Source organism: Mobula birostris, chromosome 19, assembly GCF_030028105.1.
Source record: "Mobula birostris isolate sMobBir1 chromosome 19, sMobBir1.hap1, whole genome shotgun sequence".
NCBI lineage: Eukaryota > Metazoa > Chordata > Chondrichthyes > Myliobatiformes > Myliobatidae > Mobula > Mobula birostris.
Genome location: NC_092388.1, coordinates 5,985,062 through 6,011,134, shown reverse-complemented (window position 1 = coordinate 6,011,134; position 26,073 = coordinate 5,985,062). Strand labels below are relative to the sequence as shown.

Sequence of the window (26,073 nt, the reverse complement as noted above, 5' to 3'; positions counted from 1 at the left end):
TGCAAGGAAATGTACCTCAGGGTTGTATATGGTGGCACACGTGTACTTTGATAATAAAGTTACTTTGACTTTGACTTTGAAATTATTGATCATTCCAATCTTTGCACTTTTGGTCTGCCATCTGAACTTAATGGAAATGGTTTATCTGATTGATTCAGCCTTCAAAACCTTGCATCTGAAATTCAGTTGGGGACATCAGATACCACTAGGTTCAGGAACAGTTCAACCATTAGTCTCTGGAACCAGAGGGGATAACTTCACTCATCCCACAAACTATGGAAACATGAGGAATTCTGCAGATGCTGGAAATTCAAGTAACACACATCAAAGTTGCTGGTGAACGCAGCAGGCCGGGCAGCATCTCTAGGAAGAGGTACAGTCTACGTTTCGGGCCGAGACCCTTCGTCAGGACTAACTGAAGGAAGGGCTAGTAAGAGATTTGAAAGTGGGAGGGGGAGGGGGAGATCCAAAATGATAGGAGAAGACAGGAGGGGGAGGGATGGAGCCAAGAGCTGGACAGTTAATTGGCAAAAGGGATATGAGAAAATCATGGGGCAGGAGGCCCAGGGAGAAGGATAGGTGGGGGTGGGGGAAAAACCCAGAGGATGGGCAAGGGGTATAGTCAGAGGGACAGAGGGAGAAAAAGGAGAGAGAGAGAAAGAATGTGTGTATATAAATAAATAACGGATGGGGTACGAGGGGGAGGTGGGGCATTAGCGGAAGTTTGAGAAGTCAATGTTCATGCCATCAGGTTGGGGGCTACCCAGACGGAATATAAGGTGTTGTTCCACCAACCTGAGTGTGGCTTCATCTTTACAGTAGAGGAGGCCGTGGATAGACATATCAGAATGGGAATGGAATGTGGAATTAGAATGTGTGGTCACTGGGCTGGGAGATCCTGCTTTCTCTGGCGGACAGAGCGTAGGTGTTCAGCAAAGCGGTCTCCCAGTCTGCGTCGGGTCTCGCCAATATATAGGAGGCCACATCAGGAGCACTGGACGCAGTATATCACCCCAGCCGACTCACAGATGAAGTGCCCCTTGTACCCCATCCGTTATTTATTTATATACACATATTCTTTCTGTCTCTCTCCTTTTTCTCCCTCTGTCCCTCTGACTATATCCCTTGCCCATCCTCTGGGTTTTTCCCCCCTCCCCCTTTTCCTTCTCCCTGGGCCTCCTGTCCCATGATCCTCTCATATCCCTTTTGCCAATCACTTGTCCAGCTCTTGGCTCCATCCCTCCCCCTCCCGTCTTCTCCTATCATTTTGGATCTCCCCCTCCCCCTCTCAAATCTCTTACTAGTTCTTCCTTCAGTTAGTCCTGACGAAGGGTCTCAGCCCGAAACATTGACTGTACCTCTTCCTAGAGATGCTGCCCGGCCTGCTGCGTTCACTAGCAACTTTTATGTGTGAAGATTAAATTATGAGTGTTTCCAAGAGGGAAAGGGAGATAATGGCATAAAGGGAGGGGTGAGAGACACAACTCAGAGAAGAGAAAGAGATTGCGAACAGCGGAATGGCTTGTGACCAAACATGCTAATGAAACTCTACAGATGTATTGTTAAAAATATCCTGACTGGTTGTGTCATGGTCTGGTATGGCAATTCGAATGCCAGGAACGAAAGAAGCTGCAGAGAGCTGTGGACACAGCTCAATACGTCACAGGAACATCCCTCCCCATTGGTAGTACCTGTAGAAGGTGCTGCCTCAAAATGGCAACATCCATCATCACAGATCCCCACAACATGGGCCATGCCATTTTCTTGCAGCTACCATTGGGAACAAGTTACAGAGCCTAAAGTCCCACACCACCAGGTTCAGGAACAGCGACTTCCCTTTGACCATTCGGCTCTTGAGCCAACCGCCAAAATTCTCATCACTACAGTTTAGCAGCTACGGCCACTTTGTATTAAACTGGACTTTGTTATTTTGTTCTAATTGTATCTTTCTTGTATAAATAGTGTAAAATTCTTGTTTATGTTTTTTTTTGCAAATGCTGTTATTAAGGACCATCCTTAAGGGTCCTTAAAGCTCCGTCACCATTCAGAACATTCCCTCTTCTCATTGCTCCCATGGGGAGGAGGTGATCCGTCACCATTCAGAACATTCCCTCTTCTCATTGCTCCCATGAGGAGGAGGTCAGGAGCCTGAAGGCGCACACTCAGTGTTTCAGGAATAACTGCTTTCCCTCTGCCATTTCCCCCGATTAGTTCAAACACACAGACACCTCTAATGATGTCTATCAACATATGCTCCTTTTTTTTTTATAGCTGCATGGACCAACCATTGCTCTGAGCATGAAATTTTTTACATAGCCTGGAAACTTCTCAGAACTTTCAACAGCATTGGTGTTCAATGGGCCAGTGATTTACTAACAATAAGCAACCAACTTCCATTCTGTGTTCATTGTTGCAATTTGTAACAGTGTATTAACTTGAAATATTGACAATATAAATACATTGATGCTCTAAAATATTTTGATGTTAAGGTTGGGGTATGCTTATTATTTAGCAAATTTATGGATTATATATTTTTAGATTAGATTATAAGGACAGTCAGTCCTCGTTTATTGTCATTTAGAAATTTATGCATTAAAAAATGAAACAATGTTCCTCCAGAATGATATCACAAGAAAACACAGGACAAACCAAGACTAAAACTGACAAAACCACATAATTATAACATATAGTTACAACAGTGCAAAGCCATACTGTAATTTGATAAAGAGCAGACCATGGGCACAGTAAAAAGAAGACTCAAGTCACGCAGGTGGTAGAAGGTAGAAACTCTCCCTGCCATGAACCTCCAAGCGCCGCAAACTTGCTGATGCAGCACCATTGGAAGCACCTGACCGCAGCGGACTCTGAGTCCGTCTGAAAACTTCGAGCTTCCGACCAGCGTGACACTGAGCACCATCCTTTGCCAAGCGCTTCGACCCCATTTGGGTGGCAGAGTGGAGATACATCTCTAGTAAGGCACTCCTTCCCTCCGCTAGCCTGCAGGTTACCATTGGGCAAGTTGTGGCACCTGCCTAGCCCCCGTTCCCCCCCCCCCACCCTGATCAAGGTCACGTGAAGACTCGGGAGCTGGTGAAGGATGGTTGTAAGAGCAACTGGTGCATACCACAAGTCCTGGTTATGTGACCACTGACACCAGGCAGCCAATCTCTGAAGAGTATTGATAATGGCTGGAATCGCCCATCTTTAAAGACACTGCCCAGAAGGCGGCAATGGCAAACCATTTCTGTGGAAAAGTTTGCCAAGAACAGTCATGTTCATGACAAGACCATGATCACCCACGCCATACCACACGGAACATAATGATGATGGATTATATTCATTAACACAGAATTAATTACAGCTATTTCACAATATTAACATGATCTCAAAATTACATTAACATTATGTAAAAGAGAATTCCAACTGCACAACAACAAAGGCTATGTGTGTGGGAGCATTTCAGTTACTGCGCAGCCACGCACCCAAGCAGCTGGGAGGAATCAGTGAATTGCACATGGTGCTACTACAGTTATTAGTCGATCGTACAGATTCATTCTCTGGTACCTGGAGAGGTCTAGATGTGTTTCCCTGCTAACAATGACAAAATAGGCTATACAGGAAACCACTTATATGCTTTTGTCATGGTGGCTGAGCAATCTTTGTGTCACGATTTTACAGTGTCCACTAATAGTTTTCCCTAGCTCATGTGCTTCTGTGCATTAATATGTGCACTGAGAAAAGAAAATTACTGACTCAAGCTTCACAGGAAATACACAATGTTTTTTTTATTGAAACTATATTGGGTTAGGAGGGGAAGCAGAATTTCATTGCTATTTTTAACAAAGATTCTCAAACAAAATCATAAACATAAGAGATTCTGCAGAGGTTGGAAACCTTGAGAAACACACAGAAAATGATGAAGGAACTCAGTAGGTCAGCCAGCATCTACAGAGGGGAATGAACAGTCAATGCTTTGGGCCGAGACCATTCATCACGGGATGGCCTGAAACTTCGACCGTTTATTTCCTTCCATAGATGCTGGAGAGACTCAGCAGGTCAAGCAGCATAAGTGGAGGGGAATAAACAGTTGACATCCTGATGAAGAGCCTCGGTCCGGTTCCTTGCTTATTCCTCTCCATAGATGCTGCCTGATCCACTGACTTCCTCTGTCATTTTGTGTGTGTTTCTCTAAGAAAATGTTTATCTGGTGTGTTTAATAAAAACACTTTTAATGAATTAAGCCAAAACCTCTTGTTTAGCTCTGTTGATTTATCAGTTATCTTTGCTGCCAACATTTGAGAAAATAAACTCTACAGGAAAGCATCACTAATCAGTACATTTGCAATATTCTTTTATTGTAACATTTGAGCAATTTTCATGTCAGCAATTTTGGGTCAGTCATTTGCAACTCTTCCTATACCAAATGTTTCTCTAAATCCTTTCACAACATACGAAAACTACAGCAAACTGCCAGGTCATCAGAAAAGCACACCGTCTGCAATCTACCATCACTGCAGGACTTGTATATGTCCAGGACAAGGAAATGGGCAGGAAAAATCATTGCAGATACTACCCACCCTGCAAACTGCCTTTTCTGAAAGCTCCCTTCTAGGAAGTGTTATAGGACTACTAAAACAAATACTTCAATGCCACCTTAAAAGATTCTTCCTCAAGGCAGTTAAAATGACCAACTATTCTAGCTAGTCTCCCACCGCCCCCTCTATCTATTACCTCAGTCACTGCACTGTAAACATTTTAAACCACTTCTTTTAATGCTATTAAACTTGTAAATACATGCTGGTTTCTATTTATTTATGCACATTTTATTCCATGTCCATCCTTTTTTTTATATATAATTCCTTATAATTGCTGAATGTTGTTGTTCTTTGTTGCATGCTACGTCCTGACCAACACACCACAGAAAATTCCTAAACACAAGTGATTCTGCAGATGCTGGAAATCCAGAGCAACACACACAAAATGTTGGAGGAACTCAGCAGGTCAGGCAGCATCTATGGAGAGGAATAAACAGTCAACATTTTGGGCCAAGACCCTTCATCAAGACCGGAAATGAAGGAGGAAGATGCCAGAAGCTTTCCAGTCCCGATTTCTCCCTCATCTTCTTATTCTGGCATCTTTCCCCTTCCTTGCCTGTCCTAATGAAAATTCTTCAAATTCCCGACATGGTGAACAAAGTTGAATCTTGAAAACGTACAGCCAGGGACAAATCCTTTTCCATTATTTATTATAAAAAAGTTAATTAGATGCTTCCCAAACAAAGAGTTGCATTTGTGCCTCCGAATCCAAATGAATTACTCAGCGCAATCCGTCTTTTTGCAATCTTCCACTCTTGAGCTTTCATCGGGACGTAGTTCAAATCAAACTCAGGATCGGTCCTGTCAAGGTTGAGGGTCGGAGGTAGGCGTCCATGAAAGCAGGCCAACGCTGTGAATGCTGTTTCGATGGCTCCAGCTGCCCCCAGCAGGTGGCCGGTCGCTCCTTTAGTGGAAGAGACGGCAAGAGAATATGCATGTTCTTCGAACAATCTCTTAATGGCTTGATTCTCAGTTGCGTCTCCCAGTGGTGTGCTGGTGGCATGTGCATTAATGTATGTAACATCCTCTGGTAATAGTCCAGCATCTTTCAATGCAGCAGACATGCACCTGAGAAGATGCACAATTATAATCAAATAAACAGTCATCATAAAAATGTTACAAAGTCTGTGCAATAGAATGTATTTGCAAAGGTCTATTATTGCACGTAACAACAGAATAAGTAAATACATTGTACTCTAGTAACCAACTAAAATAGTGTTCTGTAATTTTAATTTGTACAGTTAATTACTTGGGTGATATTTAAGTTACTCACAATTTAAGGCACAAGTGGAGGGGTCTAGGACCAGTGGGCAGAACCTCAGACTAGTGGGATATCCATTTAGGATAGAGATGAGGAGGAATTTCTTTAGTCAGAGGGTAGTGAATCTATGGAATTCAGTGCCACAGACAGCTGCGGAGGCAAAGTCTTTGGGTATATTTATGCAAGGTTGATAGGTTCTTGATTAGTCAGGGTGTCAAAGGTTACGGGGAGATGACAGGAGAACAGGGTTGAGAGGGAAAATAACTCAGCCAAGATACAATAGCAGAGCAGATTCGATGGGCTGAATGCCCTAGTTCTACTCCTGTGTCTTACAGAGGGTCAGCAGGTGCTGGAAATTCTGAGCAGCACACACAAAACGCTGGAGGAACTCAGCAGGGCAGGCAGCACCACTGCAGGGTATTGTCGGGGAAAGAATAGAGAGGGTAATAACTAGCAAATATGGATGTGGATTGTGATATTGTGGTAACAGGGAACCACAGACACAGCCTAGAGGTAGAAATATGGAATATAGCAGTGACAACATTCAAGTTTCAGGAACGTCACTAATTATGTTATAGTATGCACCCATTGTTGTAATAGAAAATTGGATTTATTGTTAGACCTGTGGATACTCTGTAATCAGGACCTAGTCTATTATTGACATTTTTCTGTAGCCACCATTGTGTTACCCAAATGTAGTAATCTCATCAACCAAGAACGTAAAAGCCAGACCAAATTCACGCTCAGGTAGATCAACTTTGACTGGTCCCCTGGTTTTTAATAATTTTGCCTGTTATTTCGAACACTCTGTGTGGTCTTTCGATTTGCTCTTCAGAAGGGAATAAACAATTGATGTTTCAGGCCGAGATCCTTGATCACAACTGGAAAGGAAGGGGGAAGAAGGCAGAATAAGAAGGTGGGGGGAGAAGAGAGGAGGATGAGCTGGCGGGTGAGATGAAACCAGGTACAGGGGGAAGACGGGTGGGTGTTTGAGGGAGGATGGAGTGAGAAGCTGGGAGATGATCGGTGGAAGAGGTAAAGGGCTGAAGAAGGAGGAATCTGATAGGAGAAGAGAGTGGACCATGGGAGAAAGGGAAGGAGGAAGGGCAGAAGAGTGAGGTGATTGGTAGGTGAGGAGAAGGGGTGAGAAGGTAACCAAAATGGGGAATGGAAAAAGACAGAAGGAGGGCGGGGAGTGAGATTACCAGAAGTTAGAGAAATCTAGTTGTCCTCTCCAGGTTCTTGACCAGAAGATAACAATGATATTTATGCACACATAGTGACAAGGTGGTCACCCAGTGTAAAGAAACAGGATAAACATCATAGTAAACTGAAGCAGTAACAGTGTTTGAGATACCAGATAATGTGAAGGAAGAGATATAGTTCCTATACTTCAGTGGGAAGCTGGCTGAAAACAGGTGGATTGTCGCAGCATTGGGGTTATAAACTACGCCAGCCCCATCACAGGCACAACCCTCTTCACCATCAAGGACATCTACAAATGGCAGCATTCATCACTAAGGACCCTCAACATCCAGGTCATACCCTTTCCTCATTGTCACCATCAGGGAGGAGCTACAGTGGGGAAGCCTGAAGACCCACACTCGACTATTCAAGAACAGCTTCTTCCCCTCTGTTATATCTCTGAGTTGTCCATGAACATGACCTCACTATTCTTCTTTTGCATTATTTATTTATTTTTATTGTAATTTGTAGTAAATATTTAATGTCTGCTGACACTAAACAACAAATTTCATGTCATATGTCAGTGACAATAAACCTGGATCTGACTATTAAGTGTGTTGCATTCCTCCGAAAGTCTCTATTTATTTATTGAGAGATACAGAGCAGAACAGGCCCCTCCGGCCCAACGACCACCCAGCAAACCACCGATTTAACCCTAGCCTAGTCAAGGGACAATTTACAAAGACCAGGTAACCTACCAATTGGTAAGTCTTTGCACTGTGGAGGAAGCCAGAGCACCTGGAGGAAACACGAGGTTTGTGGGAAGAACGTCGAAACTTATTACAGAGACGACAGAACTGAACCCAAGCTGCGAAGCCTCAAGCTGTAATAGTGTCACACTACTTAAAGGAATGAAGAACAACCAGAATATGGTGCTGGCATCTAATTAAAGGCCAGCTGGATGGTGTATTAGGCAAGGACTAATTGCAGCATTGCTTACTTTAGCAGAAATCCAGGAGTAATTAAACAAAAGCAGAGAATACTGCAAAAACACGTCAGCCAAGCAGTATCTGTGCAAAGAAAATCTGTTAACATGTTGGGTTGACAAGGTTCATACAATCCTTCAGAGTTCTTTCCAATAATTATTTTATTTATTAAGATACCATGAAGATAAGCCCTTCCAGCCCTTCAAACCGCCCCACCCAGCAATCCCCAATTTAACCCTAGCCAAATCACAGGACAATTTGCAATGACCAACTAACTTATCAACCGGTATGCCTTTGGACTGTGAGAGGAAATTGGAGCACCCGGAGGAAACCGAAGCGGTCACAGAGAGAACGTACAAACTCCTTACAGACAGTGGTGGGAATTGAAGCCAGGATGCCTGTACTGTAAGGCTTTGTGCTAACCACTACACTACCGTACCACCTGTGCACTTGAAGAATTTGTCTTCCAGTGACATTAAGTTCACCATCCTGTAATTACCTGGGTTTATCCTATCCTATTTGAGATACAGTGCAGTAACTGGCTCTTCCAGCACAATGAGTCCATGCTGCCCACATTGGGAGAGCATATAAAGTTCTCAGGGGCAGTGGGGGGAATTAAACCTGGGTGCTGGCACTGTAAGAACATCAGGGTACTGGGATTGGTGTGGCAGTCCGGTCCTGACCAGCTGGTCTCTCAGAGTCGGAGGTAAAGTTGGTGGGTGTGTGGAACGCCCTGCTAAGTGTGGTGGTAGAGACATTTAAGACATTAGGGACATTTAAGAGGCACATGGATAAAAGAAAAAGTGAGGACTATGTCGGAGGAAGGGGTTAGATCTTGGAGTGGATTAGAAAGCTGGCACAACATCATGGGCCAAAGGGCTTGTACTGTTCTATATTTTAGTTCAAGTCTCCAAATTCTTTTTTTAAAATCCCATTTCTGACAAACACGATCACAACATTATCCATAACACCAAAGTTTACCTGAAAGCTCCATCCCCTCCGATGCTGGGAGCAGTGATGTGAGAGGCATCTCCTGAGAGTCCATAACCTAGTACCTCGGCGTAGATCCGCGCTCCCCTCGCTACGGCATGTCTGTACTCCTCCAGCAGAAGCACCGACGCCCCTTCTCCCATGACAAACCCTTTCCTGTCAGGATGGAATGGGCGTGAGGCCAGTTTAGGGGTGGAGTTATAGTAGGTGCAGAGGGCACGTGCTTTTGCAAAGCCTGCCAGCACTAAGGGGTTAATACAAGCCTCTGTGCCACCTGCCAGCATCGCCTCCGCATCTCCATGGAGGATAAATCTTGAAGCATCCCCGATGGCGTGTACTCCCGTTGTGCATGCAGTTGATACCGAGTGGTTTGGACCTTTGAGTCCAAATTTAATACTAATTTGTCCAGCTGCCATGTTGGGGAGAATCTTGGGAACAAAAAAAGGACTGACTTTTTTATAACCTTGGGTTGCAAACAGGGCCGCAGTGTTGCTGACTTCATCAAGTGGAACCATACCCATTCCAATAGCTACGCCTGTGGCTTCTTGTTCTTTTTCAGATTGTGGACTCCAGTTGGAATCTTTGAATGCAAGCTCAGTCGCAGCTACTGCCATGATTGTAGCGTCCGACATAGACTTTGCCTCAGATCTCGAGACAAACTCTTCTTTGTTGAACTGCCCCTCTCCATCACCCCGTGGCACACAGGCAGCCACCTTACAAGGCAAGTTGGCGTACTCCGGTGCATCCAAGAATATAACACCACTCTGTCCTTTCAAGATTCGGTCCCACGTGAGTTGAGTGCCCACTCCAAGAGGAGACACCAAACCAATCCCGGTGATGGTGACACGCCTCTGGTGTTTCGCACAGGCCGTGCCCGAGAACTTTTTTGCCTTCAACTCTGTATTTAAACATTTGCGTTTGAAGAACTGATACATTGAAATCTTCATGAGCAGCTGCTTCCTTTGTGGCAACATATTACTAACATGAGGAGCAAAGTGTAGATTCTTCTTTTCTTTAATGGTGCAGATGCTCAAGAAATTTCTTAACAACACCTACAAAGACCAAACAAACATTCTCGTTTAGTGCCCTTTGCGTCTTTGTACCATAACTTTACAAAGCACAAAATAAAAGCATTCAAAGTCGAAAGTCAAGATAAATCCATATCAGCATATGCAACCCTGAGATTTGTCTTCCTGTGGGCATTTACAGAAAAAGAAAGCAGTACAATAGAACCGACATGCAATAGAAGACAGGCTGTGCAAAAGAAATAAAATAATAATACTGAGAACAAGTTGTAGAGTCCTCGAAAGTGAATCCATAAGGGTGTGGAATCAGATCAGTATTGAGAAGAGTGAAGTTATCCACACTGGTTCAGGAGTTTGATGGTTAAGGGGGAATAACTGTTCTTGAGCATAGTGGTCTGGGTCCTAAGGTTTCTGTACCTTCTTCCTGATGGCAGTAGCAAGAAGAAAGCATGGCCTGGATGGTGGGATATTTCGTGATGGGTGCTGCTTTCTTGTGGCAGCACTCCCACCAATGTTGGGTCAAGACCCTCTATGAGAATGTTGACTGTTCATCTCCCTTTATACCAAGGTCTACTGGTACTGGTCTCCTGGTCGACCAAGTTCCTCCGGTGTTTTGTGTGTATTGCTTTAAATTTCCAGCATCTGCAGTCCCTCTTGTGTCTAATGTAATGGAATAATGTTAAGAAATGTTTATTATAATGGTGGTCACCATTTGAAAGTAAGTCCACCCACCATGTTCATGCCATCTGCAATACATACCGACTCTAATCTTATCTACAAATCAATAAGACCTTTGACCTAACAATCCACCTCGTTTTGGCCTTGCACCTCCCTGCACTGCACTTTCTGCAGCTGTTACACTTTATTCTGCATCTTTTATTGTTTTACCCTGTACACGCTCAATGCACTGTTCTAAAGAAATGAACTGCATAGACAATATGCAAAATGATGTTCTCCCACAGTACCTTGGAACATACCAGGACATGCCCTCTTCTTGTTACTATGATTGGAGAGGAGGCAGAGAACTGTAAAGATCCAATAAATGCAAGAGATCCTGCAGATGCTGGAAATCTAGAGCAACACACCCAAAATGCTGGAGGAGCTCAGCAGGGTAGGCAGCATCTATGAAAATGAATAAACAGTCAATGCTTCAGGTTGAGACCCTCCTTCGAGACTGGGAAGGAAGGGGAGAAGGCACTGGAACAAAAAGGTGGGAGGAGGGGAAGGACTAGCTAAAGGTAATAGGTGAAGCTAGGTGGGTGGGAATGGTAAAGGGCTGTGGAAGAAGATATCAGATAGGAGAGGGGAGTGGACCATAGAAGAAAAGGAAGAAGGAGGTGATGGGCAGGTGAGGAGAAGAGGTAAGAGAGGGGAACAGAAGAAGATGGAAAGGAGAGGGGGAAATTACCAGAAAGAGAAATCAATGTTCATGCCATCAGGTCGGAGTCTGTCCAGATGTGTTACTCCTACAGCCTGAGAGTTGCCTCATCAAGACAAAACATCCAATAAGTGTCTTCAAATAAAGAGGACAAGGGGGGAGAGTCACTACTCCCACCAGTTGACCCAGTAAGTGTGGTGAGGATACCAAACAGCACCAGTTGACCAATGTCTCCAGGTGGAGTTTTCAGGGCACAGTCACCACCGTCATATGAAAGTCAATGGGAGGAGGGACCCAGTGTTTCAGGGGGGAGAATCACCGCCACAAGTCGACCCAGTAAGGGTGGTGAGGGTGAGTGAAGGTAACGAGGGGAAACGCACCCACCACCAGCCGACTCGGTGTCTCCGGGTAACAGCGATAAGAAAGGGCACACTCTCACCGACCTGATCCAGAGCCCGAAGCAACCTGATGATGGAGGCATCGTCGCTCTCCTGATGACGACAGCGGGCGGGCGTGGCGGGAGTCGGAGCCACGCCCCGTCTCCATGTCTCGCCGTCAACTGAGGAACCGGAACCACGGTACGGGGCCGAGCTGAGGGAGCGGCTCCCGTGGAGAGCAGTACCGGCGGCGGGTGCCCGCAGAGCGATGGCGGCGTCGGCGGCGGCGGCGGTGCAGGCACTGAGCGAGAACCCGGAGGCGCTTTTCCTCGACGCTTCCGAGTTGTTGCTGCGATATGCGGACAACATCCTGCGGTGAGGCCCGGGCACTGGGTGGCGCTTCGGGAGCTCCCGGGGAAGGGCCGAAGGTCTGGCTGGCTTCCCCTCCCGGAGTCTTGGGGGCTCTTTCGCTCCTCCCTCCAGCTAGGCAGGGAATTAGACTCCCAGGCAGGCAGACAGACACACACACACACTTCACTGTGCTTGTTATATGTCCCGATAGCAACTTTCCAGGGGCTTTCAGTACCTCCAAAACCAGTGAAATCCAGCACCGAATCGAACTGACACAGATACTGAATCCCTCCTCAAATTTCTCAGTTAGTGCCTTCGCATAATGTGGATAATATAGAATAACATTACATGATTCACTGTTGCTGGTTGGATTTGTAGCATCCATCAGTTTTCAGACTCGGGGGCTAAAAGAAGGCATGAGGTTGCCTTAGCAGACAAGGTGAAGGAGAACAGATATGTTAAAAGCAAAAAGGGTTACAAGGGATAAAATTGATCCTCTGGAAGATCAGAATTGTAATCCATGTGTGGAGCCAAAAGAGATGGGGGAGATCTTAGCTACTTTTGCATCTGTATTTACTCAGGAGATAGACACAAAAGTCTATAGAAGTAAGGCAAAAGAGCATCAACTTCATGGGCTCTATACAGATTACAGAGGAGGAGGTGTTTGTTCTCATGATGCAAACTAGGGTCGATAAATCCCCAGAGCCTGACAAGTTGTTCTCCAGGACCCTGCTGGAGGTAAGTACAGATATTGCTGGGGCATAGCAGAGATAGTTAAGACAGCCTAGGTGACGTGCTGGAGGATTGGAGGAGGCAATGTTGTTCTGCTTTTTAAGAAATAAACCAGGAAATGAGCTATTGAGTCTGATCATTAGTAGTGGGAAAGTGTTTGTATGTATTCTAAGGGACTGCATATGTGTACTTGGATACACATGGATTGATTAAAGTAGTCAGCATGGCTCCATGCATGGTAGGTTGTATCTAATGAATCTTATAGATTCTTTCAAGGAAGTTACCAGGAAAGTAGATGAAGACAAAGCATTTGATAAGGTCCCGCATGGGAGGTTGGTCAATAAGGATCAGTCACTTGGCATTCAAGATGAGGTAGTAAATTGAATTAGGCACTGGCTTTGTGGGAGAAGCCAGAGAGTGGTGGTAGATAGTTACCTGACTGGAGGCCTGTGACTAGTGGTGTGCCATGGGGATTGGTGCTGGGTCTGTTGTTTGTCATCTATATCAACAACCTGGATGATAATGTGGTTAATTGGATCAGCGAATTTGCAGATGTCACCAAGATTGGGGGAGTAGTGGACAGCGGCAAAGGCTATCATGGCTTGCAGAGGGATCTAGGCGAGCTGGAAAAATGGCAGATGCAATTTAATGCAGACAAGTGTGAGGTGTTGCACTTTGGTAGGACCAACCAGCATAGGTCTTACACAGTGAACGGTAAGGCACTGAGCAGTGCGGTAGAACCAGAGGGATCTGGGAATACAGGTCCATTTAAGGCAGAGATAGATAGGTTCTTAATTAGCCAGGGCATCAAAGGGCATGGAGTGAAGGCAGGGAAGTGGGGATGACTGGAAGAATTGGATCAGCCCACGATTGAATAATGGAGCAGACTCGATGGACCGAATGAACTACTTCTGCTCCTGTATCTTATGGTCTCCATTGTTCATTGAAAGTGGCATCACAAGTAGATAGTATTGTAAAGAAAACTTTTGGCACATAGGCCTTCATAAATCAAAGTATTGAGTCCAGGATATTATGTTGAAGCTGAATAAGATGTTGGTGAGGCATAATTTGTCGTATTGTGTGCAGTTTTGGTCACCTGTCTACAGGGTTGAAAGAGTACAGAGGAAATTTACAAGGAGGATCTGAGTTATATGGAAAGGTTGAATAGGTTAGGACTTTATTCCTATGAACGTAGAAGATTGAGGGGAGATTTGATAGAGGTATACAAAATTATGAGGCGTATAGTTAGGGTAAATGCAAGCAGGCTTTTCCTACTGAGTTTGGGTGGGACTACAACTAGAGGTAGGTTATGAGTGAAAGGTGAAAAGTTTAAGTGGAACTTGAGGGGAAGCTTTATACTCAGAGGGTCATGAGAGTGTGGAATGAACTGCCAGCACAAGCAGTGCATGGGAGCTTGATTTCAACATTTAAAAATATTTGGATGATTACATGAATGGTAGAGGTATGCAGGGCTATGGTCTCAGTGCAGGTCGATAGGAGTAAATGGTTCAACAGTGACTAGATGGACCAAAGGACCTGTTTCTCTGCAGTACTTTTCTATTATTCTATCATCTGCTAATAAAATGCACCATAAATCACAGTTTGACTATTAAACAAAAACCAATAACATTTTTTACTGTTCGATTTCTAACTTTCAGATAACTCCAACGAGTCAAGACAAATTGATGCCAAAAAGAAGAAAATAACAGCAGTTTTTCAAACTGTTCAGGTCCTGAAACCTTCCCCACAGGAAGTTCTGTAACTTCAAAGTCAGGCACTAATTACTATTAGTGCCAGATAACCAAGTGCCATAAGGACCATTTATTGTATCGTCAGTGAGAATCAGGATCATGTTCATTACCACTGACTTACATGATGTGAAGTATATTGTTCTGCGACTGTAGTCCAGTGTGAAAATGTTTGTCTTCACTGTTTGGAGTTATCTGCAGGTCAAACTGCTGGATAAACTCAGCAGGTCAAACAGCATCAATGGAGAAGAATGAACAGAGGACATTTGGGGCCAAAACTTCATCAGGATTCATATTTATTCCCATCCATAGATGCTGCCTGACTTGCTGAGTTCCTCTAGCATTTTGTGTGTGTTGCTGTGGATTTCCAGAGTATCTGCAGAATCTTTTGTTTTTAGAAATCTTGTTGATCTTAGATTATAAGTGCAGTGTGATTTTTTTCTTTTAAACAAATGTAGATTATATCTGTGTGCAGTATTTGTCAAGTGGCGGTTTTTTTTTCTTTAACAGGAACCCAAATGAAGACAAATACAAGTCAATTAAGATTGAAAATCAAACCTTTTCAAACAGATTGCTGCCAGTCAAGGGAGCTGTTGAGTGCCTTTTTGAAATGGGATTTGAGGAGGTACAGTAAAGTGCAATAGAAATAAAAGTAATTTTACAATCAAATATTGTCAAAGGTGACATAGGGTAATTTGTGTGTGGGTGTGATGGGAGGGGGTCAAGAAGCTAAACTGAAGACAAAGTAATTTACTGCATTTTGTGTATTGTCTTCATGTATGGCTCAGGCAGGGCAAAGGTCCTCATGAATGTGTTTTGACTCTGGCCGTGGTTTTGAACAAATACATACCGCATAGGTTTCCTTACCTAATGTTGAAGGTATAGATGAACAAAGGGATATTGGGTCTACATTGCTAGATCCTTCAATGTTGCCAGGCAAGTTGATGAGATCATAAGATATAGGAGCAGAATTAGGCAACTTGGCTTATCGAGTGTGCTCCGCCATTTCATCATGGCTGATCCATTTTTCCTCTAAGCCCTAAGATAGGGGGCCCAAAACTGCTCACAGTACTCCAAGCGAGGCCTTACCAGTGCTGTATGAAGTTTCAACGTTACATTCTTGCTTTTATAATCTAGTCCACTTGAAATGAATGCTAACATTGCATTTGCCTTCCTCACCGCAGGCTCAAACTGCAAATTAACCTTTAGGGAATCCTACTCAAGGATTCCCAAGTCCCTTCACATTTTTTAGATTTTTGTATTTTCTCTCCATTTAGAATATAGTCAATCTTTTCATTTCTTCTACCGAAGTGCATGACCATACACTTCCTGACAGTGTATTTCATCTACCACTTCTTTGCCCATTCTCTTAATCTGTCTTTCTGCTGTAGCCTCTCTACTTCCTCAAAACTACCTGCCCCTCTCCCTATCTTTGTAGCTTCTGCAAACGTTGCAGCAAAGCCAATTCCATCATCCAAATCATTGACATATAATGTAAAAATCACTATCTTTGAAATTGACAACACTAGTCACTGGCAGCCAGCCAGAAAAGGCTCCTCTTATTTCCAGTCTTTGCCTCCTGCCAATCAGTCTCTACTTTATCCATGCTAGAATCTTTCCTGTAATACCCTGGAGCCGTAGCTTGTTAAGCTGCCTCATGTGGCACCTTGTCAAAGGCTTTCTGAAATTCCAAGTGTACAATATCAACTGATTCTCCTTTATCTATGCTGTTAGTATATCTTCAAAGAATTTCAACAGATTTGTCAGGCAAGATCTTTCCTTGAGGAAACCATGCTGACTATGGCCTATTTTATCATGTGCATCCATGTACCCCGAAACCATGTGCTTAACATCTTCCCAGCCACTGAGGTCAAACTAACTGGCTTGTAATTTCATTTCTTCTGCTTCTCTTGCTTCTTGAAAATTGGAGTGACGTTTGCAATTTTCCAGTCTTCTGGAACCATTCCAGAATCTAGTGTTTCTTGAAAGATCATTACTACTGCCTCCACAATATCTCCAGCTACCTCTTTCAGAACCGTGGAGTGTACATCATCTGGTCCAGGTGAATTATCTACCTTCAGACCTTTCAGTTTCCCAAGAGCCTTCTCCCTAGTAATGGTAATTTCACACACTTCATGACCCCTGACACCTAGAACTTCCACCATACTGCTAGAGTCTTCCACAGTGAAGACTGATGCAAATACTTATTCAGTTCATCTGCTATTTACTTGTTACACATTACTACCTCTCCAGCATTGTTTTGTTAAGATAGGGTTGTTAAGAAATCATATAGTGTTTTGGCCTTCATTAGTCCAGGGAATTGAGTTCAAGAGTCACAGGGAGGTGTTGCAGCTCAATAAAACTTCGGTTAGGCCACACTTATCGTGTTCAGTTCTGCTTGCTTCATCATAGGAAGGATATGGAAGCTTTATTGAGGGTGCAAGGGAGATTTACCGGGATACTGCCTGGAACAGAGAGTGTCTTATGAGGATAGGCTGAGTGAGCTGAAACTTTTCTCTTTGGAGTGAAGGAGGATGAGAGGTGACTTGATAGAGTTATATTAAATAAGAGGCATAGATTGAATGCACTGCCAGCGCATTTTCCCCAGGGTGGAAATGGCGAATGAGAGGGGGTATAATTTTGAGGTGGTTGGAGGAAAGTATAGTGAGGTTGTCAGAGGTAAGTTTTTTTTGTACAGAGGGTAGTGAGTATGTGAAGTGTGCTGCTGTGGGTCGTCGTACAGGTAGGTACATCAGGAACATTTAAGAAACGCTTAAATAGCCACATGGATGACAGAAAAATAGAGGGAAGGATTCGATTGATCTTTGAGCAGGCTAAAAGATCAGCACAACATTGTGGGCCAAGAGGCTTGTACTGTGCTGCAGTGTTCGATGATGTAGGTGCTGAAAGCAGTTCAGAAAAGGGTCTTGAAAGGATGGAACTTTTACTCTTGTGACAGAATCTAGAATTATCAGAATCAGGTTTATTATCATTAATATCTCTCGTGAAGATAGTTGTTTTGCAGCAGCAGTACAGTGCAGTACATAAAAGTCACAATAAAGTACAATAAATATATTAAATAGTGAAAAAAGGGAGCAAAATGGTGCATGGGTTCATGGTCTGCTGGTGGAGGGGAAGAAACTGTTCCTAAGACGCTGAGTATGCATCTTCAGGCTCCTGCACTTTCTCACTAACATAGCAATGAGGCGAAGGCATGTCCTTGGTAGTGAGGGTCCTTCATGATGGATACCCTCTTGAGGCACCGCCTTTTGAAGATGTCCATGATGGAGCTGACCGAGTGTACGACCCTCTGCAGCTTTTTCCGTTCCTGTGCCACTGGCCTGTCTTCTCTGTAATTGCATCAGTTTGGTGGATCCAGGGTAGATCTTCAGAGATGTTGACACCCAGGATCTTGAAGCTGATCACTCTTTCCACTGCTGACCCTTCAGTGTGAATTACTGCGTGTTCTCCCAACGTTTCCTTCCTTAAGGCTGATTTATACTTCTACATCAACTCGACGCCGTAACCTACGCAAGTGACCGAGGTGCGTTGTGAGCATTTATGCTTGTGCGTTGGTGTGTCTGCGTCGCTCTGCAATTCGCACACGTCACGCATGTGCACACACCTGCCCGTGCAGGGCTTCAAGGTCATGGTAGTCTTTCTCGGGGTAAACAAGAAGCGAGCGTCTTTTTTTGTAAAAGTGAAATGTGTCCTCCATAATTTTGGAGTTCTGTAAAGCTTTATGGAAAGCATTGCAGCCAGAATTCCTTCCCTACCCGTCAGTCGCCCAATGGCAAGCTATTGCAGCGTAGGAGGAAATGTGATGCTACCAAGCAGACCAATCACAGTTGTTGCAGTCTGCGTTGCCGCGACGCGTAGTTACATTTTGGGAGAGGTGCGCGTCAGGCTACGGCGTAGGGATCCGCGTAGGGTTCGCGGCGACGCTGTAGGTACGGCGTCTAGTTGACACAGAAGTATAAATCAGCCTTAAAGTTCACAATTGCTTGGTCTTGCTGACATCAAGTGAAAGGTTGTTTTGTGACACCACTCAACCAACTGATCTCACTTCTAACACCTACTTGTCACCATCTGAAATTCTGCCAACAGTTGTGTCATTAGCAAATTTATAGATGGCATTTGAGCTGTGCTTAGCCACACAGTTGTGAGCATAAAGAGAGTAGAGCAGTGGGAAAGCACGGATCCTTGAGGTTGCCAGTGTTGATTGTCAGCAAGGAGGAGATTAGAGGATCACTGTGTAAACATAAGATCAATCTATTTAATATAGATGTAATACAAAACCTCTCTTTAATATTTGTGGTTCTTTGAAATTCTCTTCCTCAGAACAGTGGAAGCAGCTTTGGATTTTTTTAAAGCAGAGACAGATTCTTGTTAAGTAAGTGACTGGAAGATTACTAAAGTTGGTGAAAAGTCGGGTTTGAGATTAATATCTGTTGATCATTATGAGCATTTTATGTTTGTGGCGGAATGTGTGGTGACACTTGTGGTCTACCCCAGCACACCCTTGGTGGATTTGTTGTTAACACAAACAGTTTATTTTACTGTATGTTTTGATGTACGTGTGATAAATGAATCTGAATAGATATTAGATCAGGCGAAATCTTAAGGACGGAACAGGCTCAGTGATCATGTGGGCTACTTCTGCTCCTAATTCATTCCTGGATAAGATTGGTTAACTGGGACTGAAAAATAAACATAAATGGATTTTGTCTAGTTATGGCCAGAGACATGGAACACTACAGCACAGAAACAGGCCCCTCAGTCCATTCAGTCTCTGCCAGACTGTTATTCTGCTTAGCCCCATCAACGTGCACCTCAACCATCACCCTCTGTACCCCTTCCTTCCATGTACTTATCTAAATATATCTTAAATGTTGAAATCAAGCCCAGATCTTCCACTTCTGCTGGCAGCTCATTCTACATTCTCACCACCCTCTGAGTGAAAAAGTTTCTCCTCAGATTCTGCTTAAATATTTCACCTTTCACCCTCGACCTTTGACATGTGGTTTTTGATAAGTAAGAGTGTCAAAAGTTAAAGGGAGTAGGCAGAAGAATGAATTAGAATCAGGTTTATTATCAGATGTATGTTGTGAAATTTGTTCTTTTGCAACAGTGGCACAGTGCATTACATACGATATATTATACATTACAGTAAGAAATATATATTAAAAAATAAGTAGTGCAAAAATAGAGCAAAAGGAGTGAGGTGATGTTTATGGGTCCGTTGAGAAGGAAAATAAATCAGAATGATCAAAAGGTGGAGCAGTCTTGATGGGCTGAGTGGTCTAGTTCTACTGCTCTGTCCTATGGTAGTCCTGGTCCCACCGAACCTCAGTGGCAGAAGCCTGCGTGCATTTACCCTGTTTACAGTCGGCAAGATGTAATGAACGGTGTGCCACAAGCATCAATGCGGTTGTTTAAGTAACTGATATCAAAGAGTTTGATGCATTTGCTTAAAGCAAGATGGGTGGGTAGTTAAGTTGTGAAGAGGGCATAATGAGTTTCCAGAGAACTGTAGATAGGTTGAGTAAAGGTCAAAATACATTTATTATCAAAGTATGTATACTATATACAGTACAACCTTGAGATTCGTCTCCTTACAGGCAGCCACAAAACATAGAAACCCAATAGGACCCATTAAAAAAGATAGTCAAGCACCATGTGCAGATTAAAAAAATAGTGCAAACGATAAAAGTAAGCAAATAAAATTCAGTGGCAGGTCACAGCCTCAGTCCAGCGCAGAGACGAGAAAACCTCGCAGAGCAGTGAGTTCAACCAGTCCATCCCTTGCTGGTACCGTGACCTTTGTCCCTGCTGCTTCGACTTTGCCACATTGAATCTCCTCGAAATACACTCCAGCAATGACCAAACATTGGCTCATCCCCCCCCCCCCCCCCCCCCTTTTGGGCCTGGACCCTGCTGGCTTGATTTGCCCTGTGCATGCCATGCCATAACCGTCCTGCACCTTCGAGTCTTCAGTTCATATTGCAAAAATGCCAGCTCGTACAGGCGGTTCAAAGGCTCAACAGACTATCATAATGAAGTGATCGTATCCAAGAAAAGGTGTGATTAATACAGTAATTTATAGTTTTGTTTGTTTTGTTTGCTATCTTGTCATCTTAAAGATGGGGCAAATAGAATATAATGTGGGAAAATAAATGATTGTCCATATTAATAGGAAAAATAATGAGATGCAGAGGGATTTTGGTGCTTTGGTGTTGACTCATAGAAAGCTAGTATGAAGGTACTGTCACATCAGAGAAGCTGAGGTCACCCACTACAGCACTGTTGTTCTTTCACTTTTCCCTAATCTATAAACCCGTAGAGAGTGATTGCATTTTTCTTCTCATAGAGTTCTACCCGCCGTAGATGTACCCTCCTTTAGGGACCCTTTTGAGTGCAGAATTAGAGGAGCTAACAGAATTTTATTGTTTATTGCTTGGGAATTGAATATCAAAATACTATACTGTGCTACATAATGAGTTGAGTTGAGGATGCCATCATCTACCTGCTGAACCGTGTCTACGCCCACCTGGACAAGCCAGCGAGCACTGTGAGGGTCATGTTTTTTGACTTCTCCAGTGCGTTCAACACCATCCGCCCTGCTCTGCTGGGGGAGAAGCTGACAGCGATGCAGGTGGATGCTTCCCTGGTATAATGGATTCTTGATTACCTGACTGGCAGGGCCACAGTACTTGTGCTTGCAACACTGTGTGTCCGACAGAGTGATCAGCAGCACTGGGGCTCCACAGGAGACTGTCTTGTCTCCCTTTCTCTTCACCATTTACACCTCGGACTTCAACTACTGCACAGAGTCTTGTCATCTTCAGAGGTGTTCAGATGACTGTGCCATAGTTGGATGCATCAGCAAGGGAGATGAGGCTGAGTACAGGGCTACGGTAGGAAACTTTGTCACATGGTGTGAGGAGAATTATCTGCAGCTTAATGTGAAAAAGACTAAGGAGCTGGTGGTAGACCTGAGGAGAACTAAGGTACCGGTGACCCCTGTTTCTATCCGGGGGTCAGTGTGGACATGGTGGAGGATCACAGATACCTGGGGATACGAATTGACAATAAACTGGACTGGTCAAAGAACACTGAGGCTGTCTACAAGAAGGGTCAGAGCCGTCTCTATTTCCTGAGGAGACTGAGGTCCTTTAACGTCTGCCGGACAATGCTGAGGATGTTCTACGAGTCTGTGGTGGCCAGTGCTGTCATGTTTGCTGTTGTGTGCTGAGGCAGCAGGCTGAGAGTAGCAGATGCCAACAGAATCAACAAACTCATTCGTAAGGCCAGTGATGTTGTGGGGTGGCACTGGACTCTCATGGTGGTGTCTGAAAAGAGGATGCTGTCTTAAGTTTCATGCCATCTTGGTCAATGTCTCCCATCCACTACATAATGTACTGGGTGGGCACAGGTGTACATTCAGCCAGAGACTCATTCCACCGAGATGTAGCACTGAGTGTCATAGGAAGTCATTCCTGCCTGTGGCCATCAAACTTTACAACTCCTCCCTTGGAGGGTCAGACACCCTGAGCCAATAGGCTGGTCCTGGACTTATTTCATAATTTCCTGGCATAATTTACATATTACTATTTAACTATTTATGGTTCTATTACTATTTATTATTTATGGTGCAACTGTAACGAAAACCAATTTCCCCCGGGATCAATAAAGTATGACTATTTGTATGCGGTGTGGGCACGTGGCCAAGTTGTTAAGGCATTGGACTAGCGACCTGAAGGTTGTGAGTTCGAGCCCCAGCCGAGGCAACATGTGTTGTGTCCTTGAGCAAGGCATTTAATCACACATTGCTCTGTGATGACGCTGGTGCCAAGCTGTATGGGTCCTAATGCCCTTCCCTTGGACAACATTGGTGTGGTGGAGAGGGGAGACTTGCAGCATGGGCAACTGCTGGTCTTCCATACATCTTGCCCAGGCCTGTGCCCTGGAGAGTGAAGACTTTCCAGGCACGGATCCATGGTCTCGCAAGACTAACGGATGCCTTTTGGTGGACCACATCTGGATTATAATGAATAGTTTGTTCTCATAGAATGTAGAACAATACAACACAGGACCAAGTCCTCTGGTTCAAACATAGTGGGTCAATCAAAATGCTAGTTTAAACAAATGAATTTACTTGCACATGGTCTATATCTCTCCATTCCTGGCATCTGTATGTGCTTATCTAAAATATTCCAAACCTATCTGCTTCCACTGGCAACATATTCTAGGCAACTGTCATTGTCTATGTAAATCAAAGCATGTTTTGCAAATCTCTTTACCCTATCTCCTATCCTCACCTATCACCTGCCAGCTTGTATTTCTCCCCTCCCCCCCCCACCAATGACTGCAGCCAATGACTTTTCTGATGACCTGACTGTTTGCTCTAGTTTTCGTATACTGCGTGAAATCTGGGAGTAATAGCTGATGTGAGGATGCATGAATTGTGAGCTACAAGTGATCCTTTCATGCATGACAATTAGGATTATACTAATAGTTTCATTGATTTCAAATCCACAGGAGGAAACACATCTTGTATTTCCTAAAAACGGTTCAGTACAAAGGCTGCAAAGAGTGAGAGATCTAATTGCTGCTGAAAGGAGTCGAAGGACAGCTGCTAAGAACCCAGGCCCTGTATCAACACCGGTTTCAACTTCTGCTCAACCAAATGTGCCTGGAGTCTCCTTCCGTGCATTGCCATTTTTCAATAGAACACCTCGGCCACCTCCAGTTCAGGTATTTGGGCCAGTTACCATGTAAGATGTTTTAATCAGATTTTAATGGGGTAAGTGATTGGTCCTGGAAACAGTGTTCCCTTGGGTGGTCTGGGCATGCAGAATGGACTAGGCAAGAAGGTGACAGGGTGGTTCTCTGAGGAAAACAGCTGGCGATGTACAGTGAATGTGGTGTGTTATTTAAAGCAGAGGTTGATATGTTCTTGATTAGTAAAGGTATCAAAGGTCATGGGGAGAAGGCAGGAGAATGGAGTTGAGGGAAAGTATATCAGCAATAAATCAGAGCAGCTTCGATGGGATGAATGGCCTAATTCTGTTCCTCTGCCTTATGTCTTAGTTATTTGTTACAAAAATATGGTCTAGATGCCATGTATTTTGTAGTTTAGACTCAGTGAAACTGTTGGTATTAGTCATCGTTACCCTGTACATTTGACGGCAACTTCTGGAGAAGAAGTTTGCGCTATTAAGCGCATGTAGAAGCTAATATTAATGATTCCCTATGCCTTCACAGATTACCTTGTCTTTTACCCTGTGGTGGCAAAACTTTCTGATCTGATTTGATCTTAGTATAGTTAGAAACATTTAAAACGGTCTACATGAAGAAAAAATAATAGACATTTTGGCCAGAAACCCTTTGTTAGGTCTTAGTCCAAAGCATCAAGTATTTATTGCTGTCCGTAGATGCTACCTGACTTGCTGAGATCCTCTAGCATTTTGTGTGTGTTGCTTTGGATTTCCACCATTTGCAGAATCTTTTGTGTTTATGATTTCCTGATTTTTTTTTTGGAGTTTGCAATTTTTTAAATTCAGCTTTTTTAAAAACAGGCTACTTCAGCTTCTATCGTGATTTTAGATTACATTCAACTTCATTGTCATTGTGCCGAGTACAGATACAAAATCAATGAAATGTAGTTAGCATCTAACCAAGAATGCAAAGAATAGTGTTATTTACAAAATAACTGCGAATAAAAAAAAGTGCTACGGCACACAAATATAAAAGTACTGAGACAGTACAATATGGGTGTAATACTGCTTAGCGCTGTGATGTCAAGTTCAGCAGGGTCACAGCCTCAGGGAAGAAGCTCTTCCTGTGCCTGCTGGTGCAGGAGCGGAGGCTCCTGTAGTGTCTACCGGATGGGAGGAGAGTAAAAAGTCCATGGTTAGGGTGAGATGCATCCTTGATAATGTTTCTCGCCCTGCCCAGGCAGCGTTTATGGTAGATGTTCTCAGTGGTGGGCAATTGGGTGCTGATAATCTGCTGGGCAGTTTTTGCCACCAGCTGGAGTGCTTTGTGGTCCAATACGGGACAATTGCCATACCACACTGAGATGCAGTTGGTGAGTATGCTCTCAGTGGTACAGGGGTAAAAGTCCGTCAGTATCCTGGGACAGAGGTGAGCTTTCTTGATGCTCCGCAGGAAATAAAGGCGCCTTTTTGATCAGGATGGAGGAGTTCAGGGACCAGGTGAGATCCTCGGAAATGTGGACACCGAGGAATTTGAAGCTTGATACACGCTGCACTACAGCTCCATTGATGTAGATGGGGACATGAGTGTGTGAGTTCAAATATTGGTGTTTTTTATTCATCTAAGAACTGATGACTGAGAGTGTCCCATTATGGTTAAAAGAGTGTAAAAGCAATACACAGATCACTGTGTCTTTATTGGAAGTTTTATTTGAGGTTTGCAACTGTCTGCCTTCTGTTAAATTTTTCTCCAGTGCCTTGACTTGCTGAGAGCTCCCTTAATTGTGTAGTGAGTAAGTAGCATCGTGGAGTAGAAATTGGAGCCACGCTAAAAAGAAGTTGAAAGTCGGAAAATGAGAAGGAACTTTTGAGCTGGTTACTGCCATTACAGTCAGAGGGTGATAAATCTGTGTAATTTGTTGCCACGAGTGGCTGTGGAGGCCAAATCATTGGATGCATTTAAGGCAGAGATAGATAGGTTCTTGATTAGCCAGGGCATCAAAGGTTATGGGGTGAAAACAGGGGAGTGGGGAAGACTGGAAGAATTGGATCAGCCCATGATTGAATGGTGGAGCAGACTCGATGGGCTGAAAGGCCTACTTCTGCTCCTATACCTTATGGTCTTATTAGTATTGGAGAGATTCAGATTTATTAAGTTCCTCTACTCTAATGCTCAGATCATGCTAAATAGTTCTTGTGAAATAATGTCATGCTTGCTGACAACTTTCATATTTAAGTAAATTTAAATGATTTATGTGGTTCTATTATCCTTATTTTGAAGTTGTAATATAGGTTAAAACAGCAATAAGCAGGTGGTGGATGCTGGCCTATGGATGATAGATTCCTAAATAATGTGTGAAAAGCATCGTGATTTGGGTGGCATGGTAGTGTAGTGGTTGGCGCAATGCTTTACAGAGCTGTAAGATTGGGTTTTGATTTCCACCGATGTCTCTAAGGAGTTTGTGCGTTCTCCCTGCGATTGCCTGGGTTTCCTTTTGCATTCCAAAGATGTAGGTTTGGGTGTAGTGAGTTGTGGGCGGTGCCATGTTGGCACCGGAAGTGTGGTGGTACGTTCAGTTTGCTCAGCATAATCCTCATTGATTTGATTTGATGCAAGTGACGCATTTGATTCGATGTTCATGTGAGAAATAAAGCTAATCTTTAAATTGGGCATAATTTCTGTTAGGTTCGAGAGCCATATTCATTGAGGTCTTCAATTAAGTGT

The 26,073-nt window shown here is 43.8% G+C and overlaps 2 protein-coding genes across 2 annotated transcripts in view; one reads left to right on the top strand and one right to left on the bottom strand.

Annotated features, from left to right (window-relative positions):
- Positions 1–3,702: 3,702 nt before the first annotated feature.
- Positions 3,703–11,858, bottom strand: oxsm (3-oxoacyl-ACP synthase, mitochondrial). Its single transcript, XM_072283164.1, has 3 exons — positions 11,801–11,858; positions 9,009–10,069; positions 3,703–5,663 (listed from the first exon to the last, which is right to left on the bottom strand). The coding sequence occupies exons 2-3, from the start codon at positions 9,989–9,991 to the stop codon at positions 5,261–5,263; spliced, it is 1,386 nt and encodes a 461-aa protein (XP_072139265.1). The 5' UTR covers positions 9,992–10,069; positions 11,801–11,858; the 3' UTR covers positions 3,703–5,260.
- An 82-nt stretch (positions 11,859–11,940) lies between these two features.
- The window catches only part of ngly1 (N-glycanase 1), a 39,391-nt gene continuing 25,258 nt past the window's right edge, over positions 11,941–26,073 (top strand). Inside the window, exons 1-3 of the mRNA XM_072283163.1 lie at positions 11,941–12,172; positions 15,139–15,253; positions 23,170–23,385. Of these exons, the coding sequence (XP_072139264.1) occupies positions 12,066–12,172; positions 15,139–15,253; positions 23,170–23,385 (438 nt within the window). The 5' untranslated portion in view covers positions 11,941–12,065. The remainder of the gene's footprint in view (positions 12,173–15,138; positions 15,254–23,169; positions 23,386–26,073) is intronic.

Coding starts and splice junctions, on each gene's coding strand:
- oxsm (XM_072283164.1), bottom strand. CDS start 9,991: ATGTTGCCACAAAGGAAGCAGCTGCTCATGAAGATTTCAATGTATCAG. Junction 5,664..9,008: donor GGAGGGGATGGAGCTTTCAG/GTAAACTTTGGT, acceptor GCATCTTCTCAG/GTGCATGTCTGCTGCATTGA.